General features: G+C 45.1%; 1 protein-coding gene across 4 annotated transcripts; it reads right to left on the minus strand.

Moving 5' to 3' along the window:
* Positions 1-23750, minus strand: epha2b (eph receptor A2 b). Of its 4 annotated transcripts, none has more exons than XM_062392044.1 (17): positions 23596-23750; positions 22682-22761; positions 20533-21181; positions 10344-10499; positions 9370-9708; positions 9035-9165; positions 8385-8556; positions 8194-8290; positions 7517-7572; positions 7294-7419; positions 6462-6647; positions 6291-6352; positions 5925-6134; positions 5660-5809; positions 5374-5567; positions 3735-3890; positions 1-2349 (listed from the first exon to the last, which is right to left on the minus strand). In XM_062392044.1, the coding sequence occupies exons 1-17, from the start codon at positions 23678-23680 to the stop codon at positions 2241-2243; spliced, it is 2958 nt and encodes a 985-aa protein (XP_062248028.1). In that variant the 5' UTR covers positions 23681-23750; the 3' UTR covers positions 1-2240. The 4 variants fall into 4 exon arrangements, with proteins under 4 accessions (XP_062248028.1, XP_062248026.1, XP_062248027.1 ...); XM_062392042.1 differs by having other exon boundaries at positions 6450-6647; XM_062392043.1 differs by having other exon boundaries at positions 8194-8293.

Below are 23750 nucleotides of genomic sequence, written 5' to 3' on the forward strand. Positions count from 1 at the left end.
TTTCATTTAAGGCTTTATTGCTCAACAAGTGCACCAAAGGCAATGTCAGGTGAATAACTGCGCAATAAATGGACATTTAAGATTTTTTTATTATTATTATTATTAAGAATGAGAGAGAGAGAGCAACCTTCAGTTATAATCCCAGCTCAGTGTTTATCAGGATAAATAAATAAAAGTAAAAAATAAATAGACTATTAAATACAGTATAAAACAACAGGGGAAAAAAAAAAAGTTTGCTCTTTGATGAGGGAACTCTCAAAATGTTTGGAAAGACAGCAGAAGTAAGTTACATCTCTTTGGAGGAAGGTGATGGGAAGAACATACAAAAATATTCAGTTGAGTTATACGGCAAATAGTGAAATCATACAAAATGTACAAAGTGTAATTGCAACCATTAAAGCAGAAAACAAAATCCCTTATCCGAAGATGGGTCTATCAGCTAAAATAAAATCAAAGATACAATTGAAAACAAATTAAAAATTCAAGTAAAGGAAGGTGCGCTTCAGTAACACAACGATTTGCAGTCATCAATTAAGAGAAGAGGGGGGGGGGGGGGTTGAGTCTTGTGTGGGAGTAGACTCCTGCTCCCACACACACTCCTCAAAATGTCTTCAAAAACTCTAAATGTCTTTATTGTCAAAGCTTACAGAGAAAATGTCTGTTTAGTTTCATCCACTCATCCGAAAAGAAGTATGAGAAGCTTCTAAAACATTTACATTGAAATTGCAAAACCAAAACGATTATTAAGTATGAAATCATTTCAACCACAACAAAAGTCATTGTGAGGTTTTTCTTTCTTTTTCTACTGGCGGTAAACTTCCTCATCTGCCTCTTCATTACCGGCATGCTAACACATGTGCTGCACTCTAATTGAAACTTGTCGAATTTCGCACTTCAGCTGCTCTCAGACAAGCACTGAACTCCTGATAATCTCCGGGAAATTCGCTGGATGGGCTGTATGTGAGGAATTTCTCCTGCCAGCCCCCTAGTAAAACCTTTGGGTAATGTCTGAAAAACCTGATGTGAGAAAACAGGGGGGGGGGGGGGGGGGGGGTTGATGACATTTCTAGCACACAACAGAATACAAAAAGAATACAAATATCTCAAGATAAAAGCAGTAGACGCCAATGAAGAGGTCAAGAGAGTTTTTGGTTACTAGAAGCGACGTCGGTGTTGATGTGTTGTGAGCAAAAACACATGATATCCGACATTACCTCCTGCTGCACAGCCCCCACCTCCAGAGTTTCTGTGTTGTAGTGAGCACATCTGAGCCGAGAACCTCCTGCTGCGTTGATCATGTTTAAAAGTCAAACTCCGGAGAAAGTCTGCATCCCAATCGTGAGGACATTCCCCGGAGTTCATGTCTGAAAACAGCTGTTGATACCGTTCCTTTAGTTCAGGAGTTTTTTTTTGTCATTTTTCTTGCAATTCTGAGACAAAACGAAAAGAGATCACAAAATTCTTGATCCAAGTGCTACATTATTAGGTCCTAATCGCAATGTTTTTTTGTGGGGGTGTCTACCCAAACACAAAGAAAAAAGGAAAACAGTGAATCTGTACAAAAAGAGTACCTCATATATATTCTAACACCACTTATTTGATTATAGCTTAATTTCTGCACAGAGCCAGTAGAAGGTCCAGAAACAACACCAGGTCGGTCTGTGTTCACACACCTAACGACAGGTCTCTTTAAATCTGGGCCAACTCAAGCTCATCTCAGCCCTCCTGGCGCTCCGTCCTCATTGGTCTAACGGGAAAGGGACCAAAAAGGGCCAATTAAAGGGAGACGCCATGACATCAGCACTGACCACAGACTGGATTCCACTGTACCCCTACCATCACCCTGACTGCGCCTCCCTTGTTTGTTAGACACTGGAGGGAACGAGCTCAGGGCCTATACTGTAGCTGGTCCCACAACTGGATTGATGATTGAAAAAATAATGAATTCATTTGCACTGAATTGTATCTGTACAGAAGACATGGGTAATAAAAATAGATATCTAAATATACAGAGTCTAATCGAGTCATCTACTGCCGTTGTATAATTTGCTCCATTCCCATGTGGACAAGATGAAGAAATCATAAAAATCATTCTGATTCGGCCGGCCCCAGAGGATGGGCTGATATCCCTCTTGGTTTTGCAGATCCAGCGCCGTCCCTGCAGAGTCGCTCCAGCTCAGCGTAGAGTTCAAAGGGCTGCCTGCTTCAGTGCCCGATTTTAATTCCCTTCGTCGACACGATCACACTGCAAACACGCTCAGGGTGCTCGTCTGGTCCTTTAAACCCAATATGCTGTAGGCAATTCTCTTCAAATGGCCAGGAAGCCTCACCCCGATGTTCTTAATATCCCTGTGAAAGAGAGACATGACAGTACATAAGCAGAGCTGCATGTGGATTTACAGTTTGGACTCGCTCCAACACATCACACACATCCTTCCTGTAATCACAGACAGTTTGATGAAATGCGAGACGCCGAACAAGTTTGATCGCTGAACCAGGTTGGCTGGGTGTGGTGTCTTCCCTATTAGAAATCTGCCATGGTTTTAATTTATCTTCGCAATTAAAGGTTAATACTGAGGGTTTAACTCTTCGCAAGCACATGATGCAAACCTGCAGAAGCCCTGCAACACAGCCGTCCAACGTCACGGCTTTAATTACAGCCTTAATTACATAACGAGGATTCTCCCAGTTGACCATGAATCACTTGTCTGGCGAGCAGAGGGTGGGCTGTAAATAACTGCTGGTTTCTCAAGAGTGCTACCAGATGCCCCGAATTGGAAAAAACGGGGCCATGAAATCACACCGTTCTGTATGACATATACTTCAAAAGGGGTTGTCGTCTGCTTTGCAGTCTGCCCATCTTCCCATAATCATGAGCAAGTCCAACGGAGATACGTATACCATGGTAGCGGAGAAAGTGTGTGTGTGTGGGGGGGGGGGGTTACTATTGGCTGGTCATGCGGTTAGGAAAAGCTCTGGTGCTCATTATTGCTTCCAAACAACCTTATATCATGTGCTTCACTGAACGCTTTTTTTCCAAAAGGTTGAGCCCATTTCACTAAATTGCCCGCTTAGCGCTCCCACACATCTGAGAAGAGCCATTTGCCTTAAACTATCCCTGTGATAGGTTCAGGGGGTACACTCGGAGTGCACCTCCTCAATCTTTCTACGAGAACACATGTGACAACTGTGCGGCTTCAAATCTCATCCATCTATTTCAGTTTCCTAATCTCCTCTTGTTGCTCCTGCTCCAAAAAGGTTATTCTCTCCTCCTCCCTCCCTCCTTTAATGTTGGAGAAGCCACAAAAGGCCTTTGCCCTAAACAGCCGAACCCAGTGGTTTTTTCGGGGCTCCAGGAGAAGTGCTGCCCAGGGTTGCGAGTGTGTGTGGGTGAAGGGAGGGATGAGAGAAAGAATGGAGAGAGGAAAGAAGAATAAGGACTGCGGCGACCACAAGCCACCACCACCAGCCCACCACAAATGAGCCCACTCCTTCTCCTTCCCTCTATTGCTTTTTCCATCTCAAACATTTCTCAAGTTGTAGCTGGGGTTAGAGATCATATTGTGCACAAACTATTCTGCTGGCTTTTAAAAAGAAACAATCTTAGGAAAACAAATATATAAACTAGAAGCAGGAGGTTCATTACAGAATTCATTGTGTGTGTGTAAAACTTTAGTACAAGTAAGTTCAGTAAATAGTTCCAAGCTATTTAAAGACAATCGTATCCCACATACTCGTTCTTCATCTGGAGGACCTGGTCCATGGTGATGATCCCAGCGCATGTGAAGTTCTCACTGTACTGGTTCATCTTGATGGACTCCAGCCATTCAGACACCGACCTGAAGGGGGAGCCGTCCGAACCGCTGGTGCTGGGCAGGCGGATTGATACACTGCAAGCAAACAGAAGTAGATCAGTATATTAGATTCAAATGATAATAATAAACAGGTTTTCCTACAACAAAGGCGGATGACTGAGGACTGTAATAATTTTGCAGGAAATAAGAATAGGAATAAAAAAAACAGTTGGAGCAGTTGGGGCAGGGGCCGTTTAAGATACAAGCACGACAGCCCTTTGTTCTTTCTCTCTGTTTCTGGCTTTAATGCTCCATCACAAAAGAGAAAATATGCATTTTTACAGATTATCCAAAACAACGGAACTTTATTTTCCTCCAGGAGTTCACACATATTATTTTCATCAGCCAGGCAGGCATCAGGTGTCAGTTTGTCTTTTCAATGGTTTAACTAGACCTTCTTAAAGCTATTCCGCTTTTTACCCAAAAACGACCCTTGACACGCCCCACATTGTTTGTAGGTTCGAGTAAATGGGAAACTGCTGTAAGGTCTGTTTTAAGTTTGTTTGAGCAAATCTGCAGTCAGCCCACATACATTAAATCTAAGTCACTCAATAAGTGTAAGTCAAGGGGCACGTTTGGAATGACAAGTCCAATACAAATCAATTCCAGGTAAAGTATCCATTTCGATTCAATTGGTTGAATAAGGCTGCATCCATTCGATTGTGTTTTCAATTGTATCAGTGTTTTCAAACTTAAATGATCTCTGTCCACACAAGTGTCCTGACTCTGTTTCAGTTTTAACCCCGTCCATACTAACACAGCTGAAAACATAGATCATGTGACCACTGGCGAACATGTGTGGGCACTGGAATTGTCACATACTGCTCGAATGATAACTTCGTCATTGTTTCTAAAAATCTGGTTTCTGCCCGTCCAAACTAAAACGCAGTTCAAGCAAGTCCAAAGGCACAAATCTTTCAAAGAAAATTAAAAAATAATATGTTGACCTTTATAAGGACTTTTATAGTTTACACATTTTTTACTGTTAATAGCGTATTCATAGAAAGCTGCTCAGGCTCAGTCCTTTTAGAGCAAAGGCCCAATGTTTAAATATTGAATTGGTGTAGTTACACAAGGCCTGTTGACACTGTATTATTATTGTTGTTCCAGGATTTTTTCAAGATGATAGTGAATCCCCTCATTAGGTCAATTCTTTACCTAGTCTCCAATCAAATTTTTCAAGTTTTCATCTTTGTGACTGAAGTCTGACTGAGAGTCAAAGTCTACAGCTCAGGCTGCAAACAGAATGTTGCCATCATCCACATCACAGCTCTTTCTTTAATTGAGAAAGTTCCCCTTCCTCATGAATTCATATCACCAGCCAGATGCAAAACTCACTGAAACTCACAGAGTTCTGAAGAGAGGTGGGACTTAACATGAAATTATTGTATTGGAAAACATTGTGGTTACGCGGCTGTTTCCAAAAAGAGGATGCTGATAGTGGCAGCAGCTACCGTAGCATTAGTACTAGAGAAATATGCATTTCAAGCCCTTAGTCTGGTATGAAAATAAATCTTACCGTGGGTCAAAGTCTGCGATAGTCTTCAGGGAGTCTGGGCTGCGCAGCAACTTGTCCAGCAGGCTGACAATGTCTCCGAAACGTGGCCTCTTGGAGCGATCCTGCAGCCAACACTGCAGCATCAGCTGGTAAACGGTTGAGGGGCAGTCCATAGGCGCCGGCAGCCTAAAGGCCTCGTTGATCGCTTTCATGACCTGCAGGTAGTTTATCAGGGGACTGATTAGATCTTCTGTCACTGATAGCACCCTATCAGTGACAGAAGATCTATGTTGACGTGGAAACTCACCTCATGGTTACTCATGTCCCAGTAAGGCCTTTCGCCAAAAGCCATGACCTCCCACATGACGATGCCAAAGCTCCACACATCACTAGCTGAGGTGAACTTCCTGTATGCTATTGCCTCTGGAGCAGTCCAGCGAATGGGGATCTTGCCTCCCTGGTCAAGAAAAATGCTTCAAGTTAGAGACAGAGAGAAAAAAACTAACTCATACCCTTTCTGCAAGGGTTGACTGAGGTGGGTATTTTTAATAACAGGGATTATATCTACTTACACTGGTGGTGTACGTCCCCTCAGGGTCGTCCTCCAGCACACGGGACAGGCCGAAGTCTGACACTTTACACTCCAGGGTGTTGTTGACGAGGATGTTGCGGGCAGCCAGGTCCCGGTGGACGTAGCTCATGTCAGAGAGGTACTTCATGCCTGCAGCAATGCCACGCAGCATGCCCACGAGCTGGAAGGAAGGAATCTCGCCATCGTGGTCCTGACGGGAGAGAACAAACACAAATTAATTTGAGTTTGTCACCAAATGAAAAAGAAACATAAATATGATAGTGCAATATAAAATGCCAGATGTAATTCCTGGCAATAGTCACAGTAGAGACATTTCCATCAACAAATTGGTATGTGTTGGACTTACCTTCAGGTACCTGTCCAGTGCTCCATTCTCCATGTATTCAGTCACGATCATGGCATGTTTAACTGCACACACACAGGAAAAACAACTAAATACTTGCCCCAACTGGCCAGAAATGGAGAGAAATTTGCAAAAATGTGTATCAAAAGGGGCGAAACTCACAGAAATCCTTACATTTGGTGACCACCCCCTCCAACCGAATAATGTTCTGGTGGGAAAACTGTCCCATGATGGAGGCCTCGCTCAGAAAGTCCTGCCTCTGCTTCTCCGTGTAGCCTGGCTTCAGGGTCTTGATAGCCACCGCCACCTCTTTCCTCCCCGGCACCTTCAGAATACCACGGTACACCTCTCCAAACTCCCCTGCGGGCGAAAATAACCATCAGGAATGTGATATCAGATGAATGTGTGTTTGATTTTCTTTGTTGGGTTTCCAGCTGAGTGATGAGAAGGAAGTTTTGCCCGGGGCACTCCTGCAGAGGTGTGTTCTGGCTGCGTGTTGAGAGACCGGGACTATGTTGTGTAATTGGTGGATGGCCTGTGGTGTGGGAGCATGGGAATCAGCTGTCACATGAGGAGAAATGGGGGGATACACGGCCGTGGGAATCAAGGGGGGGGGTGGATGTTGAAAAAAGACAGCGGGTTCAAAGGGTAAAGGTGGTCTCGCTTGAATAAACGTATCATGTATGAAAGATGTGTAGGGCCCAGGAAGCTGCTCTGATATCCTTCCAAAAATACAGTCTCTGCTACACTTTCTTTTGTGTAATTGTCAACCTGTGCCAAAACACATAGATCCTGCAGCCAAGAGTTGCAACACAACAAAATGTCTCAACTTGTTGGGCGAGAGCTCAGCCAGATAGATGATAATCTGGAGGTTAACTACCGTCAGTCAGCTGCTTGAGCCGTGGAAAAGGCTCAATATAAACAGCGAACCTGGGGATTGGAAAAATCTATCAACATCTCGGAGTTAAGCCCCTCAGCAGATTGTCTCCGCAGGGTTGTCACTCACCAGCTCCAATGACTTTCTGTTTGGTTATGTGGCTGGGTTGGATTTCAGTAGCAAACTTCAGCACGGCTATGTTGGGGTCCTCGTATGTGTGTGGATCCACGTAGGTCTTCAGAGGCTTCAATTGCTCTGCGAGAATAAGAAAGAAGATTTGTTTAAAACCAATGATTAATATAAATAAATGAAGTAATGTGAAATAGAGAAAGGACATTTTTCTGTTCTCTACCTGAGCTGGAGAAGTAGGTGTCCTCTGGTCCTTGTCTGGTGTGAGAGTTTCTTTTCCTGAATAAAGAAATAAAGCCCACATGCAAATAAATATTCATCTTTCAAACATCATGTATATCCAACTCATCTGCCCTCTTTGATATCGATAGCAACCTTTGTAACAGTGGTTCTAGGTGTACTAAAATCCATTCACTGGTGCATTGTGTCAATTCACAGAGAAGCGGCCCTTTGATAAAGGCTGACGACAGACTGTGTTTGCCGAGCTGACTGAAAGACAGACTAGCAGGCGGGAGGGAGGTGGACGGACTGCGTACAGGCCCGGGTCACCTTCACAAAGTGCCTGAAGTCTGCTGCAGAACGAACCAAGCGCCTCTTATCACCGACAATGTACCACTCTGGACCAATTTCCTTTCAAAAGCCCCGACACTCACTAAAATGTAATCATTGAGCAATGACAACGCTCATTCAACGCAAATTCTCCCCCTGTGAGGGCTGGGACACAGACACAGATAAAGGGGGAAGAGAAAGGTAGCCAAAGGAAGAGAGAAGGAGAGTGCAACGGCCATTTGGCGGCCTCACAAAGGAAGGCAGAAGAATGAAAGAGGAAGCCGGTAAATGAGGGTGTATGCCAACTGATTAACAGGACAGAGGGAGAAGGAGAGGGAGAGCAGCACTGACCGTCTGCGTAGGAACAGGACCACGACCACTATGAACAACATGGCCGCTCCTCCAACTGCTGCAGCCAAAACCACTGCTGTGTTCGGGGTAGGGTGTCCTGCTGAGGTAAACAAAGTGTAGGCGCACATCAGAGAAATCCTCCACTGAACAACAACAGCAGAATTTCTTCTACAGTGGTTTTTCCTCTGTACCTTCAGAAGAGGTCTCAAACTGTTCCTCGATGCTGGAGGCCCCGGCGCTGCCGTCGCTGCTGAGGGCCTGCACCCTGAACAGGTACGCTGTGCCGGGGGCCAGTTCGCTGATCTGTACAGAGTTCTTCTCCAGCATGTGCACGACGTAGGTAGTCACATCCAGGTTGTCACCCTAGGAGACAGAGGAAGAGACATCAGAGAGTTTGAGTGTTATCGTGGAAGCCACATATTTAATTTTGAGCATGTGAATAGTGTCATTAGTGTTCCTCAAACAGTTCTACAATATCACTTTCTATTGTTGGTGTGCTGGATGTTTTATAATTCAGCTCTTATAACAGCAAAGAAACAAATGGGCTTTTACTTTGTAGACAACTTGCTAAAGAGGAAACTATTCTATGAAACCTGCTGCCATGATATAGATCAGCACCAACGACATCCGATAATGATAGTTGTTTGTAAACATTTGTGGAATTAGTAGGTAGATTTCACATCAAAGCTCTAACTTGAAACATTTGCCTGGATCTGTTTTTCATGGTGAATTACTTAGAGGAAATTTAGCTTTAAACTTTTAGAGTGGGAAATGTCTAATAACATAATATGAACTCTACAACTCTCAACATAGAGCAGAGGGGTGAAGCAGAGTGGGGTACCTTCTTGCGATAGGTCAGTTCGTAGCGGATGGGCTGAGGCTGGATCCGTGGTCGGGGTGATACGTCCCAGGAGAGGGACAAGCTGGTGGGGGTCCTATCAACCAGTCTCATAGAGGTTAACTTGGGAGGATCTGGAAACAGAGAGTAGTGATTGCTTCAGTATCTTTGGGAAATGAAGACGTCAAAAGCTACAGCAGAAATTATGCAATCTGCCCTTTCTGTTCTCACTCCAGCAACGATTCGACTAGTAAAGCTGCCGCTGCCTAACAGGGAGTATCTGTCAGTACTGCAACTCTGATATAATCACTCCACTGCCTCATGTCAGCAGCACTCACCTGTGTAGTGCAGAAACGTAGTCAGGGCACTGGTGGATGGTGGCTGACTGGCGGACAGCGTCACGCCACTGTGTGCCTCCACGGTGAAGGTGTAGTTGAGGTGAGCATCCAGCTCGCTCACTGAAACCTTGGTGTCAGTCAGGCCCGAGCTGCTGGGCTCATAGCGGATTTTCTCTCCGCAGGCCTGGCACACTATACCCTCGCAGCGCTGGCATTCAACACTGTAGGTGACGTCAGTTCGTCCTCCGGTGTCTTCTGGTGGACTCCAAGAGAGGAGGAGTTTTCCTGCTGAGAGCTGGGTGGTGGTGGCCACGAGGTCCCGCGGGGCAGAGGGAAGACCTGATTGAAAAAGATATCAAGAGTACAAACAAAGACAAATAAGGGTTGTTGCTTTTTCCCACGACATAAAAAAGTCTAAATAAACATCGTTTGAATTTTGAAGGAAGTCACACAATCCTGAGATTAAAGCCTTTAAACCGTTTACTAATATTTGCAGGGAATACAAGTGCAACAATAATAGAATATTTAATCCCTGCTCATCCCACACAAGTCAAACAAAGGTCACTTCCAATGCCAAATTTTTGTATTTACAATGTGACATTCAGGTGTGACAATGACAGCATTTGACGCTCAAAGCCCTTTTTCACTGGTTATAAAATAACACTAACACCGTTAACACCTAGTATTTGTCTGCAATGGGAATGGATTCAGTTGGAATTTTCTCCTGGGTCCTGTGCTTTAATCAGCTCCAATCAGCAGTGATGGAAATGTGACATCCGGATGAATCCGCTAATATGTCATGACAGCGAGAAGGTTAGAGATCGCCTCAGTTTTCAGTGATTTGTGAGGACGAGCAGGGGGCAGAACATAACTCCTTTACTGGAAATGAGTAATGAGTTAGTGGGTTTAATTGTGTATACCCTAAATGTTTTCTTAACACGATATTCTCATATAAGATCAATGGGTCTCGTTACCTGAGCAGGGTCCAGTAGGGGGATCGGTTGGGGCTCTGTAGAATCCATCCTTGCAGGGACAGAACAAAGCCCCGGAGTCGAGCCTCTGGGTGTTGGTAGGACACTGTTCACACTTGTCACTGAGAGCATCGGCTTTGAAGAAGCCAGGCTGACACTCTTCAAAGACAAGAAAAAACATTGACATAAGCAGGAGAACAAGCACACCAGTGAATTTCAGGCAACATCCTGTATGATGCGCCACATAGGCAGTTCATTCAAGTGATAAAGATCGGTACTGGTGTGAACTCTTCACCTTGTGAGCAGGACAACGAGGATGAGTGGATGTGTTATTATGTCAAGGCTAAAGGTCAGGTCTGGACGAGTCACAGAGACATAGGAGAGAAAACAGAGGCATGGCTCTGCACAGTGTTTACTCTACTCTTTAAAACATTGTCTATCGCAGCTCACATGAGCCCAGCCCTAAAACTAAAACACATACTCCTTGCGTCGCTGGCACTCCTACTCTTTACTTTTTCAACCAACAACTCCTCTCTGCTGTTGCTTTCCGATTGTCTGTTGGCTCGCTCTCTCTCTCTCTCTCAACAAACACAACCAGTTGTCCCACATTCCACCACATCAGGTCTTCAAAGTCGTGAGACAATCGGAAATGAAGACAACCTTAGTCAAAGAAAGCTCCAAGAATTAGAAGAGAAACAGCTTTATACCGAGCTTCCGTCTGCACTCAACAGGCTATTGCATTGTTTTTCCTTCAAACCCCCACATGCCGACTGTGGAAACCGTATCGCCGAGATAGGATGACATCTAATTTCACACGTCAAACACAGGATAAAGAAATGCAGGTAGAGGATTCCAGCTGTGTGTAGCAGTGGTGAAATCTGAACTTAATACGGTGTGAAATTTCTGAGAGGGCGCGCCATGAAGGAGAGTGAAAATGAGAAGGCCCCTGCTTTAAGTCTCCAAGAGCATTCCAACGGCTGCTGCTCATGTCCTCACACCATCACACATTCATCCACGTACACACACACTTATGCGTGCACTGCACACATGCAGGCACGAGCATATGTAGGCACAAAATACACATACATGTATGCAAAGCACACCCATGGACACATGGGTAAATCAGAAGTAGGATTAGGGCCGCTGCCTGTCACCTGTTCATGTCCCTCTTCCATGTCGATTCAGCCCAGCCCAGCACACACTCACACACACACACACACACATACAGTATACATATACGGTATTACAGACATCTTTCATTTCGTCCGTCCAAGTCATTTGCCTGCCATGTTTAAAAACCTTATGACAGGTGATGATCATAAGATGTCGTCAATGCCAATGAGGAACAGCATTTAGGAGCAAGGGAGATATAGAGAAACAAGAGAAACAAGAGAAAAGAATGAAAGAATACAAGTGGAGATGTCCATGGCGCATGAGTAATCAGACCAGGCAGGAGGACATAATAGCCTATTGAAATGAAGGTTGCAAAGCCAGAGACGGCAGTGCGTGCCAGTGACCAGAGGAAGCAACGGAACATAAAGTCAAAGGCAAACACAAAGTTTTCATGTCAGATTCCAGCTGAGGAGAGGAGACAGAGGAGATTTAAGAAGTGGAGCCAAGGACGAAGATAATATCAGATTCACTCAGAGATACTGTCTCGGTCTGTGGCTGCGTTTCAATGCACTTCAGCTGAGTGGAGTTGGTTCTGGAAGCCTTCAGTGACCACACACACAAGACACAGAGCACACGGCTCCCACTCCATTTAAATCATATCAAGGGGATTTACTCGACTGACCATGAGGTTTACTTCGCCTGCGATCAGCTTTTTTTCCATCATTGTGGCTAAGCTGTGGCGGAGCTGCTGTGAAGAGTTGTGCATTAACTGAGGAGTATGACAACAATGGTGGAGAGAAAACACACTCAGCATGTGAAGAATTTGTAAGTTTGTCCAATAGGCTCGCATGTTACTCAATCCTCCCCTTCAACACAACATCTTTTCTCTTTCTCAACCAGCTGTTTCACTAAAAACTACTCATTAACACGCACAAGGCCGAGGATGGGCGAGGCAGGGGAGAGGTGTTGTGAGGGGACAGAAGGTTCAAGAAAGAAAGACAGGAATACTGTATCCTGCTGGGGGCTGAAGAAAAGACGGGAGGAAGAAAAGAGACAGGCTAGGGTGAACTCCTCTATTGAGAAGGGGTAACAGCTGCTGCCTCAAACCCAGATTCATACCCCGACCTCTCCTCCTCGTAATCCCCAAATTCCTTCCTCGCCTCCTTTCTCTCCTCCCAGTCCTCACTAAAAAGGCTCCCAGCTAACCCATTAAGATTGCTATTCAACACTGACCAGCAGGCAAGGAGAGTACCACGCCATTCAAGTGCTGAAAGAAAAAACATACACACACAAGCATTGCAGATGGGAATAACCAAGATGCCACATGGCAACTGAATAGAGGAGGACTAGCCTCTTTTTGGCGCTACAGGGCCGGCTGCAATGCATCGTGGTCAGGCCTGCGGAGATGATGGCCTTACTCTGCGAGCTGCCTCTATAATCAAGATGCATTCCAGTGCACACCACCCAACAGGAGGCCTGTCGCAGAGCGGCTCCAGTGCAGCTTCATTTTCAGCCTGCCTTTGTGTCGTTAAGGTGAATGAGTCTGTATATCTCTAATGCATGACTCACAGGGACTGTAAATTCAGATGACTCTCTGCCGAGGTATTTAACAAGAGGATTCTTCGACAAAGACTTGTGAAAGGAAAACTTCCTGGTTCCATGGGTAAGGTGGAGGGGGACTTGTTGAATTGTTGCTGGACACAACAGGAAGCAGGAAGCGTGAGGCTGACGCAGCCTTCCTTCCTAAAGCAGCCAATCAAAGCATGGAAACACAGGGGAGCGTGACCAAGAGAAGAACCAGCACTGAGACCACCCGAGTCCAGTGACAGAATAATAACCTAAAAGGAAGCCAAAACGTGTTGATCCAACATGAACGAGGGCTTTAAACCTGGGAGGGTGGGCTGTTTAAGATTAATCCTCCCTCTCATAAACAAATGTCTCTCAGCCTCTTCTAAGTCGAGACATCTGACAAACATAGACCAGCCACTTTCCCCCTCCCTATTGCTACAAAGCAAGGAACTGTTTGTCATTTGAGAGGCCCCTGTGCACCTTGAGTGGCTCTGTGTTTGTTTATTGAGAGTGGGTGCAGGGGCCTGTTACATTCTGGGAGCCTGAGTGGCTCTGGAGTGGGGGCGCCCAAGGGCCCCCCCCCTGGTTTGTCGGCAGGAGTTAAGATGGATGAGATGGCGACAGTGATGAATGTACGATCGGATAGACGGATGAATGGGTAACATGGGGGCTTGACAACAGAAATCGGCCTCAGGACTGGAAAGGTAAGTGGTATAGGGGGCCCCCCACACAATCAAGTCCGGCGCTGGGCTTCTAAGAGACAGAAAGGTCATGTCGGCCTCAGGGTAGTTGTGAGTTAAACTGTGCATGGCTTACAGGGAGTCAGTGGCCAAGTAAAACAAACACATGCTCGCAGTGATGAGGAGGAGGAAGAAAGAGTTGCAGCAGCAGCCGGTGGCCTGTCTCGGTGGGAAGGAGGTTAAATTCAGAAGTATGGCCCGTGAACAATAAAAACATGTTGGAAAAACAAATCCATACAAAATACAGACAATATCTTGATCCTAATCAGGGCAGCTCTACAAATGTATTCTGGAGGAGTGCGAGTCCTTTCTCCATCTGCAGCCTCAACTACTTCACCTCTCCTCCCCATCCCCCATTTGTCTTTCCCGAGGTGCTCAGACCCGTAATTGCAATATGTCATGTCATTTTGTTTGTATGCACGGTGACAACGTGTCATTAGCATTTTGGGGGAGTCGGATGTTCTGTGGAACAAAGGGGGTCTCTGATGGGGGAGGTGAGCCAGAAACATGAGCCAGGGGTCACTGAGGTAGACAGGACGGGAGGGGTGGAGTGGTGGGCAGCAAAGGTGTAGGGGCTGATGAAAGTGTGCGCTTGTGGGGGGGGGGTTGTGGGGGACATTAGTCAAAAGGATTAGCTGACCAATGGAGCAGCTGTAAGGGCATTACATCTGTTTTACAATTGCACTCAGGCTTTCATCTGGGGTTGTTAACAAAGGTAATAAATTCCCTAAATCCCCCCCTTCCCCTTTCACTAGCTCTGTCCACCCAAACCTACAGACAGAAGAGGAATACTGGGACTGAAGAGTGGATTCAAGGAGGCACGAGGCATGCTCAAAAATAATGTGAAATAAAGCAGAGGCCCTGAGGAAACAAATCCTGGCTTACATAAAAGTCACAGACTGTTTCCTGAGTTTCCTCAGCTGCACCACAGCCATGGTCATCTGGTCACGTTTCTCCGTGTTGTTGGTCAAATCCAGACAGCCAGGTGGGAAACACAACACCGGTTTTACTGCACCGCTCTGAGCCAACAGGTCACACACTGGATGCCAGTCCACTTCCTGGTTAGGGGAAGGGGGACAAAATGGGACCAAATGCACTAATAAACGGAATGACTTATCAGGCTGGCAACAAAATGTGGCTGAGCGATGCCGCCGACTGCCGAGCGACAATGGAAAGCCCTGAGCCAACGGGTTGGGGAGTCACCGAGGGATTAGGTGACCTCCGGTTTCCGCTGCGGGCTCGTCCTGTTAGCAGTGAAGGGTGGGTGGGTTGGTGGGGGGGTGTTACTGACTGACATGGTGGAAGGAAAGTGCTGACCTCACACACCAGCAGTACAATACAATGCGCTTAACATTGCCCTGGACCCCCCCCCCCCCCCCCCCGTTCACCACCACCACAACACACACACAAAGATACACACAACCTCCAGGCTCAGGAATGTCATCAAGAGGAAATATGTCCCAACTTCCCCACCACAACCAACACACATGCTGAACAGGCAAGAATGGCTGAGGCTCAGTTATGTGTCTAATGGCAGCAATGAAATCAGGAGAGTGTACTTGAACTCAAACAAACACAGAAAACAGGGGAATACTTCGACAGACATTTAATGAAGGATTCACAGTTATATTTTGTTACTGTATAATCACCTAAAACTGAGAATCATTGTTTTCCGCTAAATTCTACACACTAAACCTTTGAGGTCCTTCCCTAAACAAATCTCTGAATCAAAAATTTGCTACGAGTGATCATTTGCTAGCCTGTTCACTTTATGATTATAATCTGTAATTGCTATATACAATTTTCATATCAAGTGGTAGATAAACTGGGAAACGAATGTATCAATAAATGCAGCTTTAAATATGCATCATATTTTGTTTTCGCCATTCTAACAACCATTTAACAAAATCCTCATCTGTGGGTTCGAGTTAATATGTCGGCCTCCACCCTGAAAATGACCGATCCAGCAAAAACAGATTGTCATTAGCTTCAACGTGCAGCAGATCCAATGATAACATAGACAGGTTTTACATAATAGTTGACACCGACTGGTTTCTATGATTTCTGACACATCAAAGGCTCGAAACCATCAGACTGATCAACACTTCGTAAACCACAACAGCACAAACCCTCAAATGCACAATAAAGTGCTCCAGAGGCCTGCGGCTCTAATCTCTGCTACATGTCCTGTCATCTCCCTCACAGTAACTGCCAGTGCTCTGTTCACTTAATATTTGACCCGACAAGACGGTGCACGACACCACTTGAAAGCACCTTCAGCGTCCCCCCATTAAACCAACTCCCACAAGTTCAGCCTGCTAGCAGACGTTACCTTGGCACAACATCTGAGGGATCCACAAATTCAAAGTAATCAGTGTGGCTCTCCTGAGCCGATCAAGAAAAGGAGAGGTTATAATCACCCGCTCATCTAAATGAGCAGCGCTGTCCGACCTACACCTTTATTTTACATTTCAGAGTCCGGCCACAGAGGCCACAAGCCCAGGGAATTCGAGCAGAAAATTTCAGTGTGGGGATTATCCCACCGGAGTGAGATGATTCCATTATGTGAAATCTACCCTAAGCCAACTAAATCAAATCCCTGAGATGCTGAGGTGTGGTGCTATGTTCACATTGCTTCATATACTCCCCATCAGATAAGCTGAAATTGCACAAGTCCTGGGTCTTAAAGGGTCTGGGGATATTATGACGAACCAGCTTGTTCCAGGTACGAGCGGAGTTAAAGACTGTTCAGCATGTAACACTTGATCCCGGCTTTTCTACGATGTATATTTCAGACAGAACAGTCAGCAATCCAAATCCCCAAAATACAGCAACCAAAACAGAAACCTTACATTTCACCTTCATTAAATGTGTATATATTTACAACCATCCAAAAAGGGGCAGTTGTTCTGTCCCTCTCTGCTAAACCCTCTGATTGGCAGAATTGTTCAAATTTTGTCTGTATTTATATTTACAAGTCAGGAGTGGAGAAAGGTATTCATGAGAGAGCAAGACAAAATCTGTATACAGTCTAAATAGTTCCATCAGGGCCGTGTGAAACGGGATGTTTAAACTCTATTGGTGTCATATCCATGACCTGTGCCAAAAATACAGCCAAAAATAACAGTCGCTCTGTGATTTCATAGACAACAAGATCACAACAAATGAGGAAAAAACGGATTGTTTGTACTTGGTACTGCTTGCGCAACAAGCTCCCGAGTGCATTGCATTTATGGTCATGGGAATAATGTCTTGAGATAAGAAACTCTCAAATAAATACAAGACAAGAGGAAAACTGAGGCCAAAGCAGAAAGAGTCTTCGGGGAGGACGTTGAGAGAGATGCAGAGAACGGCACAAAGGCAAAAAAAAGCCAGCGGAACCAGTAGTTACTCTGCTTAAAAAGCACAAACACACCCAAGTCAATTACTACCCGTACAAATCACTCACCACAGCGCGCACTCACACAGCTGTAACTTAGTCACCAACTGTTACACATCAACTGAGGATGAGTTTGGAGACACGGTCAGAGAGGGAAGGGGGGGGGGACTCGGGAAAATCGTTTACTGGAACCTCTTTGGCGAAAGAAATAATAACTTTACTGGAACTCAGTGGACAGTTGTTCCACCAAGACGCCATTTTCTCCGAGGCACCAAAACTGCCTTGAGCGGTCTAAATATTCCACACAGTGTCTCCCTTTTTAAATACAGCCTTGCGAAAACCATAATGTGGGATTAAGCCCTATTTGTTGAGGCTTTAGTGTGGCTGACGAGGTGTGGACCTGGACGGTTACACACAATCCCGAGGACCAGACGGTGCAGCCAGTGGTCCTTTGTGGGGATGACACAAGTATGCTGTTCTATTGTGCCAGGGAGGATTATGGGTAAGGAAGGGCGTGATAGGCAGTGGAGGAAAACGGTCTAAGTGTCAACAGTGAGACACAAGTGGAAACACAGCCAGAATTGAAAAGGCAACCACCTAAATGCAAAAAAAGTTCCAATGTTTTTTTTTCTGGATTTAAAAAGAGGAAAAAAGGGAGATTAAAGGCAATCTTTTATTTTTGTTGGTAACACTAACTTATCTAGTCACGTACTGAACCTTAATATATTTTTAGGTGTGCAAGTATTTTTACTTAGTTCAACTTCTGAACACTTCTTTCTAGAGAAAGAGGGTTTCGTCTTTGAATTTCATCAAAACCTAAAAAGAAGCTGGTAATGTATCAGAGAGTGATTGTGAGAAAAAAGCAAATACACATCAAAATGAGTGCAGAGAAGAAGAGAGATGAATAAACGCTTTAAAAACACACACAAAAAAAACAATTATGACGATCATGATAACAAACATAAATCTTGACAGCAGTTTTCATCAGACCTTCTCTACTTCAGTCATTTTACAGTTGATGCTGATTTATTTTGAGAACAAAAATAAATCTCCGTTTACAGATGACTGCAGTCCTCACATTAAAAACAAAGCCCCGGCCTGTGCCTTGCTTCAGACGGATTTGATTTACAACAAGCACATAAAAGCTTTCACATTTGCTTCTCTAAACACTCTGGTGGGTCTGCAGGGCACAGGGAGGGATGTGTTTTATCTTTAGAGTCTGTTTGTCAGAAAGAAGGACTCTATAGTTAGTATATGAGGCACAGTTGGCCTCCGAGAGAGGAGTGCCTCATGCCACCTACAGATACCTCAACGGGCAGCTTAAGGAAAAACAGAGACTGGAAACACACTTTGACGGACGAGTGATCTCCGAGCCAAGAGCACCAGAGCAGTGAGTGCTGATGACGAGACGAAGACGAGAACCAGATAAAGTCACAGATTTCTGCTTTAACAGGTCCTGTGGGGCCGAGGAGCCATAAAACTGAGCGATCACATCGCTGAACATGGAAACTCTCAACCCAAGTAAGAAGAAAAAGCACCACAAGTCAAGTTTTGCGGTTTCTCCCTCAACAGCGCGTAGCCCCGGAAAAGAGTTGGGAGAATGATTAACTGTGTCTGTATTAGATTCCATCGAAAGCCTTTTTGAGCTGTACAACTCAAACCTGCACTGCAGCCCTATGATTCATGTCCTCCTCCCTACACAACTGCCCTCATGCATCTCAGACCCAACATTCGACTTCATCTAGTCATCCAGGGGAGAGGGGGGGGGGGGGGGGGGGCTTTGTTCAGTAACTTTTATGCGAGGCCTGATGTGGTGCTGCTCTTCCTCCCCTGGGAATTCCACAGGACTGGAGTAATGCTGGGAGGCTCCTCCTCGGCAAACTGATCAGGAATGTACCGACCAAGTGGGAGAGGAGGTGGAGGTGGGCTCCTCCAGCCTCGCACGGGAAACACAGCTCCTCATTGTTCACCCTACCTTTACATTCCATTCCTCACCTCTCTCTGTTTCAGAAAAGAAATCACACCGCTCCACTAAACACAACCTCTCGACCACTTTTGTGTGACTCTTCTCTCTCGCTCCTTCCTGCCTCTCCTACTTCTCCGCCTTCTTCCTAATCATCTCACCTGGCACTTTCCTGAAGCTAGAAATGAAGTAGTGACAGAAAACTTCATCACTTTGATCAACCTGTTGCCAGTTGAAGGGAGAGCCAAACCAGTATGAGCAGGCAGCATGTGGCCTTACAACTGTAGTCCGAGGTGAGCGTGCCCGGGGGTGATCACGAGTGCTCATACCTGTACAAGTGTGTTTCAGGTCATGTGTGCATGTGTGCGAGTACAAATGAGTGTGCCAAACAAAAGCAGCATGAGAGGAAGAGGAGTGCTTTGGGCTGTTCTGTCATGGAACAGATCTCAACAGGTCCTTGCATGTCAGCCTGTTGTATGTGCACATACACAGCTTGAGACACACAATACACCCCATAGCTGAGGCTCAGCATGTTTGTGAAAACAGACAGGGAAGAGGGACAGAAGACGGACATGTCAGTGGCATACCCGATCACATGAAGAGGGCCTCTGAGCCCCCCCCCCCCCCCCCCCCCCCCCACCAGCATTTAAGATGCTAATCCATCACAGTACAGTAGCCTCCCGACTTCTTTCATCACACTGACAGCCCTTCCCACAACAATGAAAGCCTTTTTTTTGCACGACTCAAAATACAACTAAGCCCAAACTACAAAGTCAAAAGGAGTGATGGCTACATGCTGCAGCACACCCATATCCATCTGAGATAAGAGAATGAGAGAGCAGGAAATCACCTGATGCAACAGGCTGTAAGTTATGTTCTAGGTGTTGTCACAGGTGAAGTGTTAGAGCTTGACTTCCTGTTCAATGAACAACTTCTTAAATGGTTTCAAGTTAGGATTGATAAAGATTTCTCCATATCTGGTGCAAACAGATTGCTTTTTTAATCTAATCAGAGAAGAAACTAAATTTAGGTTTTTAAAAGAGGGTACAACCAAAATGTTAGCATTTAATAGTACAAGCATGATAAAATTCTCCACTGAGCTGAGATCCACACCCGAAACTCAAAAGCTCATTTCCTTATTTTATAGGTATCGGTTCAAGGTCAGGGACGATGCCGTGACATGTACTAGTAGGCCTAAACATTCCTTCCATCACTGAGGGGCTGTGTCAGCCAAGGGGAGAATTCCATTGAACAATGATAATTGCAATGATAACAGCTATGATAAATATCCACAAACTGCCATTCAACCTACGACAAAGGAATTGAGGTAAAGTGGGGACCAAAGCCAAATTGTCAATAAAAAAAAATTACATTATCATAACAACTTAATCCTGGATTTAAATCAACATAACATGATGTGGCCCTTACCTTGACACGTATCTTTGACCTCTTCATAGCCTGGTCTGCACTGACACTGTCCAACTGGCACCACCCACTCTCCATCCACGGTGCAGTAGATGCGAGGCTGCTCCTCGCTGACTGCGTTATCCACACAGACCCCACTCACTTCCCTAAGAGCCTGGTTTTCACCTCCTGCCACGGTCTCAGGGAATGACGCGAGACTCTTCACTGTGGATGCACACGTTTTGTAGTAGACCCTGACAGAGAGGAGAGCAACGCAGGCTCCAATGTCTTGAAAAGCCAAGTAGAAGCCTTTTCGAGACAGGTTTTCCACCACTTTGGTCTCCGTGTTGATTCGTAGTTCGTTTTTGCCAGTGATCTCGTCGGGAGCAATGGTGGCCACTTTCTTAAACTGGCCCTTCCGGAAGGTAGTGCCCACGTCTGCGTCCGACTCAGATGTAAAGAGGTTGAAGGTTTCTTTGCAGGTCAGCGAGGCACCGTCAAACGAGTTGCAGTCACGTACAATAAACTGGATTTCAACGAAAACCCGCGAAGCCGATGGACGCCTCTGGATGAAGGTGGTGCGCAGCCAATTGTCCTGGTCACGTTCCCCCACATTGCAGATGGAGTAGGTGTAGAGCTGGGAGCCGTTCAGAGTCCTCTGGACGACCTCCCACTGAAACAAACCACGAAAATCAACAAGTTTAGAGGTAGGAACAGTGACCCCTGGGGAGCCCCTAAGAAAGCTGGGACTGAACCAGCGCTATAAGGGAGGCAAAAATAAAAAAGGACCAAAGCAGATCACATGCGAGGTCCAGCACTGTAATCTAAACCTGGAAACAAAAACAGTCTGCATGAAGGGACACCCATGGCCTCACAAATTGCTTAATTGCTCCCCCTGAATATTTTAGATTCCCTTCAATGCAATAACACATTTCTGCAACGTGGAGAACTCCATTTTATTAGCATTTACAGCCTGGACTGAGTGTGAGAAAGCATGTGTGACGTTGCAAAGATTCCAAATTATTTCCTTTCGCATGCCATCGCTGATGTTGGCATCTTCCCCAAGTGTTAAAGCTCGCCGACTACATAATAGGACACATATTTGGAAAACAAAAACCCACTGTGTCTTTTAACATAACCTTGGCTCTTGAGGAACAACTGTGGCAGTGGCAGAGCCTTTGTGTTTAATCAAAGAAATGTGCTTTGTTGGCCGAGTGTGTGGCTCTGCATATAAACGTGATGTACAACAGCAGGACCAACACCTCTATTAAACAGCTGGTGAACTTTTTATGAGGGGCCTTTAAAACTTAAAATAATAATTCTCATAAGTTATGGCGGTTTACATGAGTACACATCACTGTAAAAAATGTTTCCAGTGAACTTTAAAAAATTGACAGCAACACACCATGCCGAAGTGAAACTTGGGTTTTAAGTGATTATTTAGGCAGAGAAACCTCTTTGAGAAAAGTAGGGTGAGCCACTGTAAACAGCCCCTCTGCACATGCCTCAGAGTCATCAGCATATGAAAGGGGTTTATTTACAGCTAATTTGCATGAGTTTCTTTGAAACAACAACACAGAGGAGGACACACAAGCCTCCTGTGTACTGACAGGTAGCCACAGTGTTTGGTTGTATTATTATCAAATCACCTCTCTGAACATAGAGGTTTTACCATGGTTTAAGGAAAAGGTAGCTCTGGCTGATTAACGCCGTCTGAATCCCCTCCCCCTCTGAAAAGAGGTACCACATGCTGCAAACTTTAAAAGTTAATTGCCCTCCAACATACAATTCTAGAGTTGAAGCCTTGAAACCACAAGAAGCCACAAGTATTTCCAGTTCAGCGCTAGCAGCTATTCTGTCTGCCTAAGGTTTGGTGCAGTCCAGACATGCTCTGCAGGCAACTCCTAATAGGATCCAACAACTCCCTCTCTCATCCAGACCCAAGCAACCATTAGGCTCTAATTGACAGATTTGATAGAAACCTGACATGTACACACACACACACAAGGTCCACTGACAAGCCGATCGCACAAGTCACTCAGTCAATATTTTCCTGGAGGCTTTCTGCTCAGCCGGATTTTTCCCTGCACATTTTCTTCAAGCACATTTATCCTAAGGCAAATTCCAAGTGAGAAGTGGGACTGGGAGGAGGAGGCGATGAAGCAATACTCACCCCGGGTTTGTCTCCCTGACCTAAGGGCCATGTCAGCCAGCCCAGTTCACCTTCTGTTGCCCTCATATCCAATAGAACCTCTGTGGGGACATGAAGACAGCGTCAGTACTTGAGGATAAACATTTAATCTCATGGACAAAGATCATCCAAATCTAGGGATGTTTATTTCAACAATAAATATGTTTATTTATTTATAGTTCATTGTACAGATAAAGACATGTACTATTTACAGTGAATTGCACAATCACCCTTAAGCTGAAAATATGTAATAACTACTTCACAAGGCTGTCTCACACGGACAGGTTTTGTAGTTTGAAAAAAGAATTTGAAACTCTAAACCCTCGCTCTAGACGTACATGCAGTTTTAGCTTTATTTGGCAAATGCAGCCTCATGACTTACAGTTCAACTTATATATTTATCAGCATAATCATTTCCTTACTTATACATATGCATTACTTATACCCGGCTATACTTTAATTAGGTTACATTTTGTTTAGGGTAAGTAGGTATATGGGTGTTAAATAATGTAAAAATAAATTTGAACACCGTATATCCAAAGCTCTTCCAAAGACACAATCTGACCCACAACTTTCAACAAACCTTCTCCAGAACAATTCACCTGCTGGTGCTGGAAAGCTCAGAGGAGCGCACATGTAGACGACACTCTCAAATCAATAGAACGTCAATTTACAAAAAGGTAAATGAAGGACAACTATAGAAACACTCGTAGACGCGAACTGTGTTGTCGTGGAACAAGACTTTGAGACGCAATGTGACTGTCACAAGAGTAGGAGACAAGGTTTCCTGGTTGGAGAGAGTTCCTTCAGCAGTTTACTCCGCATGGCACGCGTGCTCACAGCCCTTCAGGGTGAAGTTAGAGAACTTTCTTTAAAAATGAACAAAGCGTACTCACCCTCTTTAGACTGCAATGTGATAAGTATACCGTTAATGAGTACATAAGAAAATAATAAAGGTCTGACTCCTCGAAAGAAATCCATTTGGGAAACTTTTCCTGTGTCTCCCTCTCTCTCTCTCTCTCTCACACACACACACACTCTGCTCCTGGGC

The sequence above is a fragment of the Platichthys flesus genome, chromosome 7 (assembly GCF_949316205.1).
Source record: "Platichthys flesus chromosome 7, fPlaFle2.1, whole genome shotgun sequence".
In the NCBI taxonomy this organism is placed as follows: domain Eukaryota; kingdom Metazoa; phylum Chordata; class Actinopteri; order Pleuronectiformes; family Pleuronectidae; genus Platichthys; species Platichthys flesus.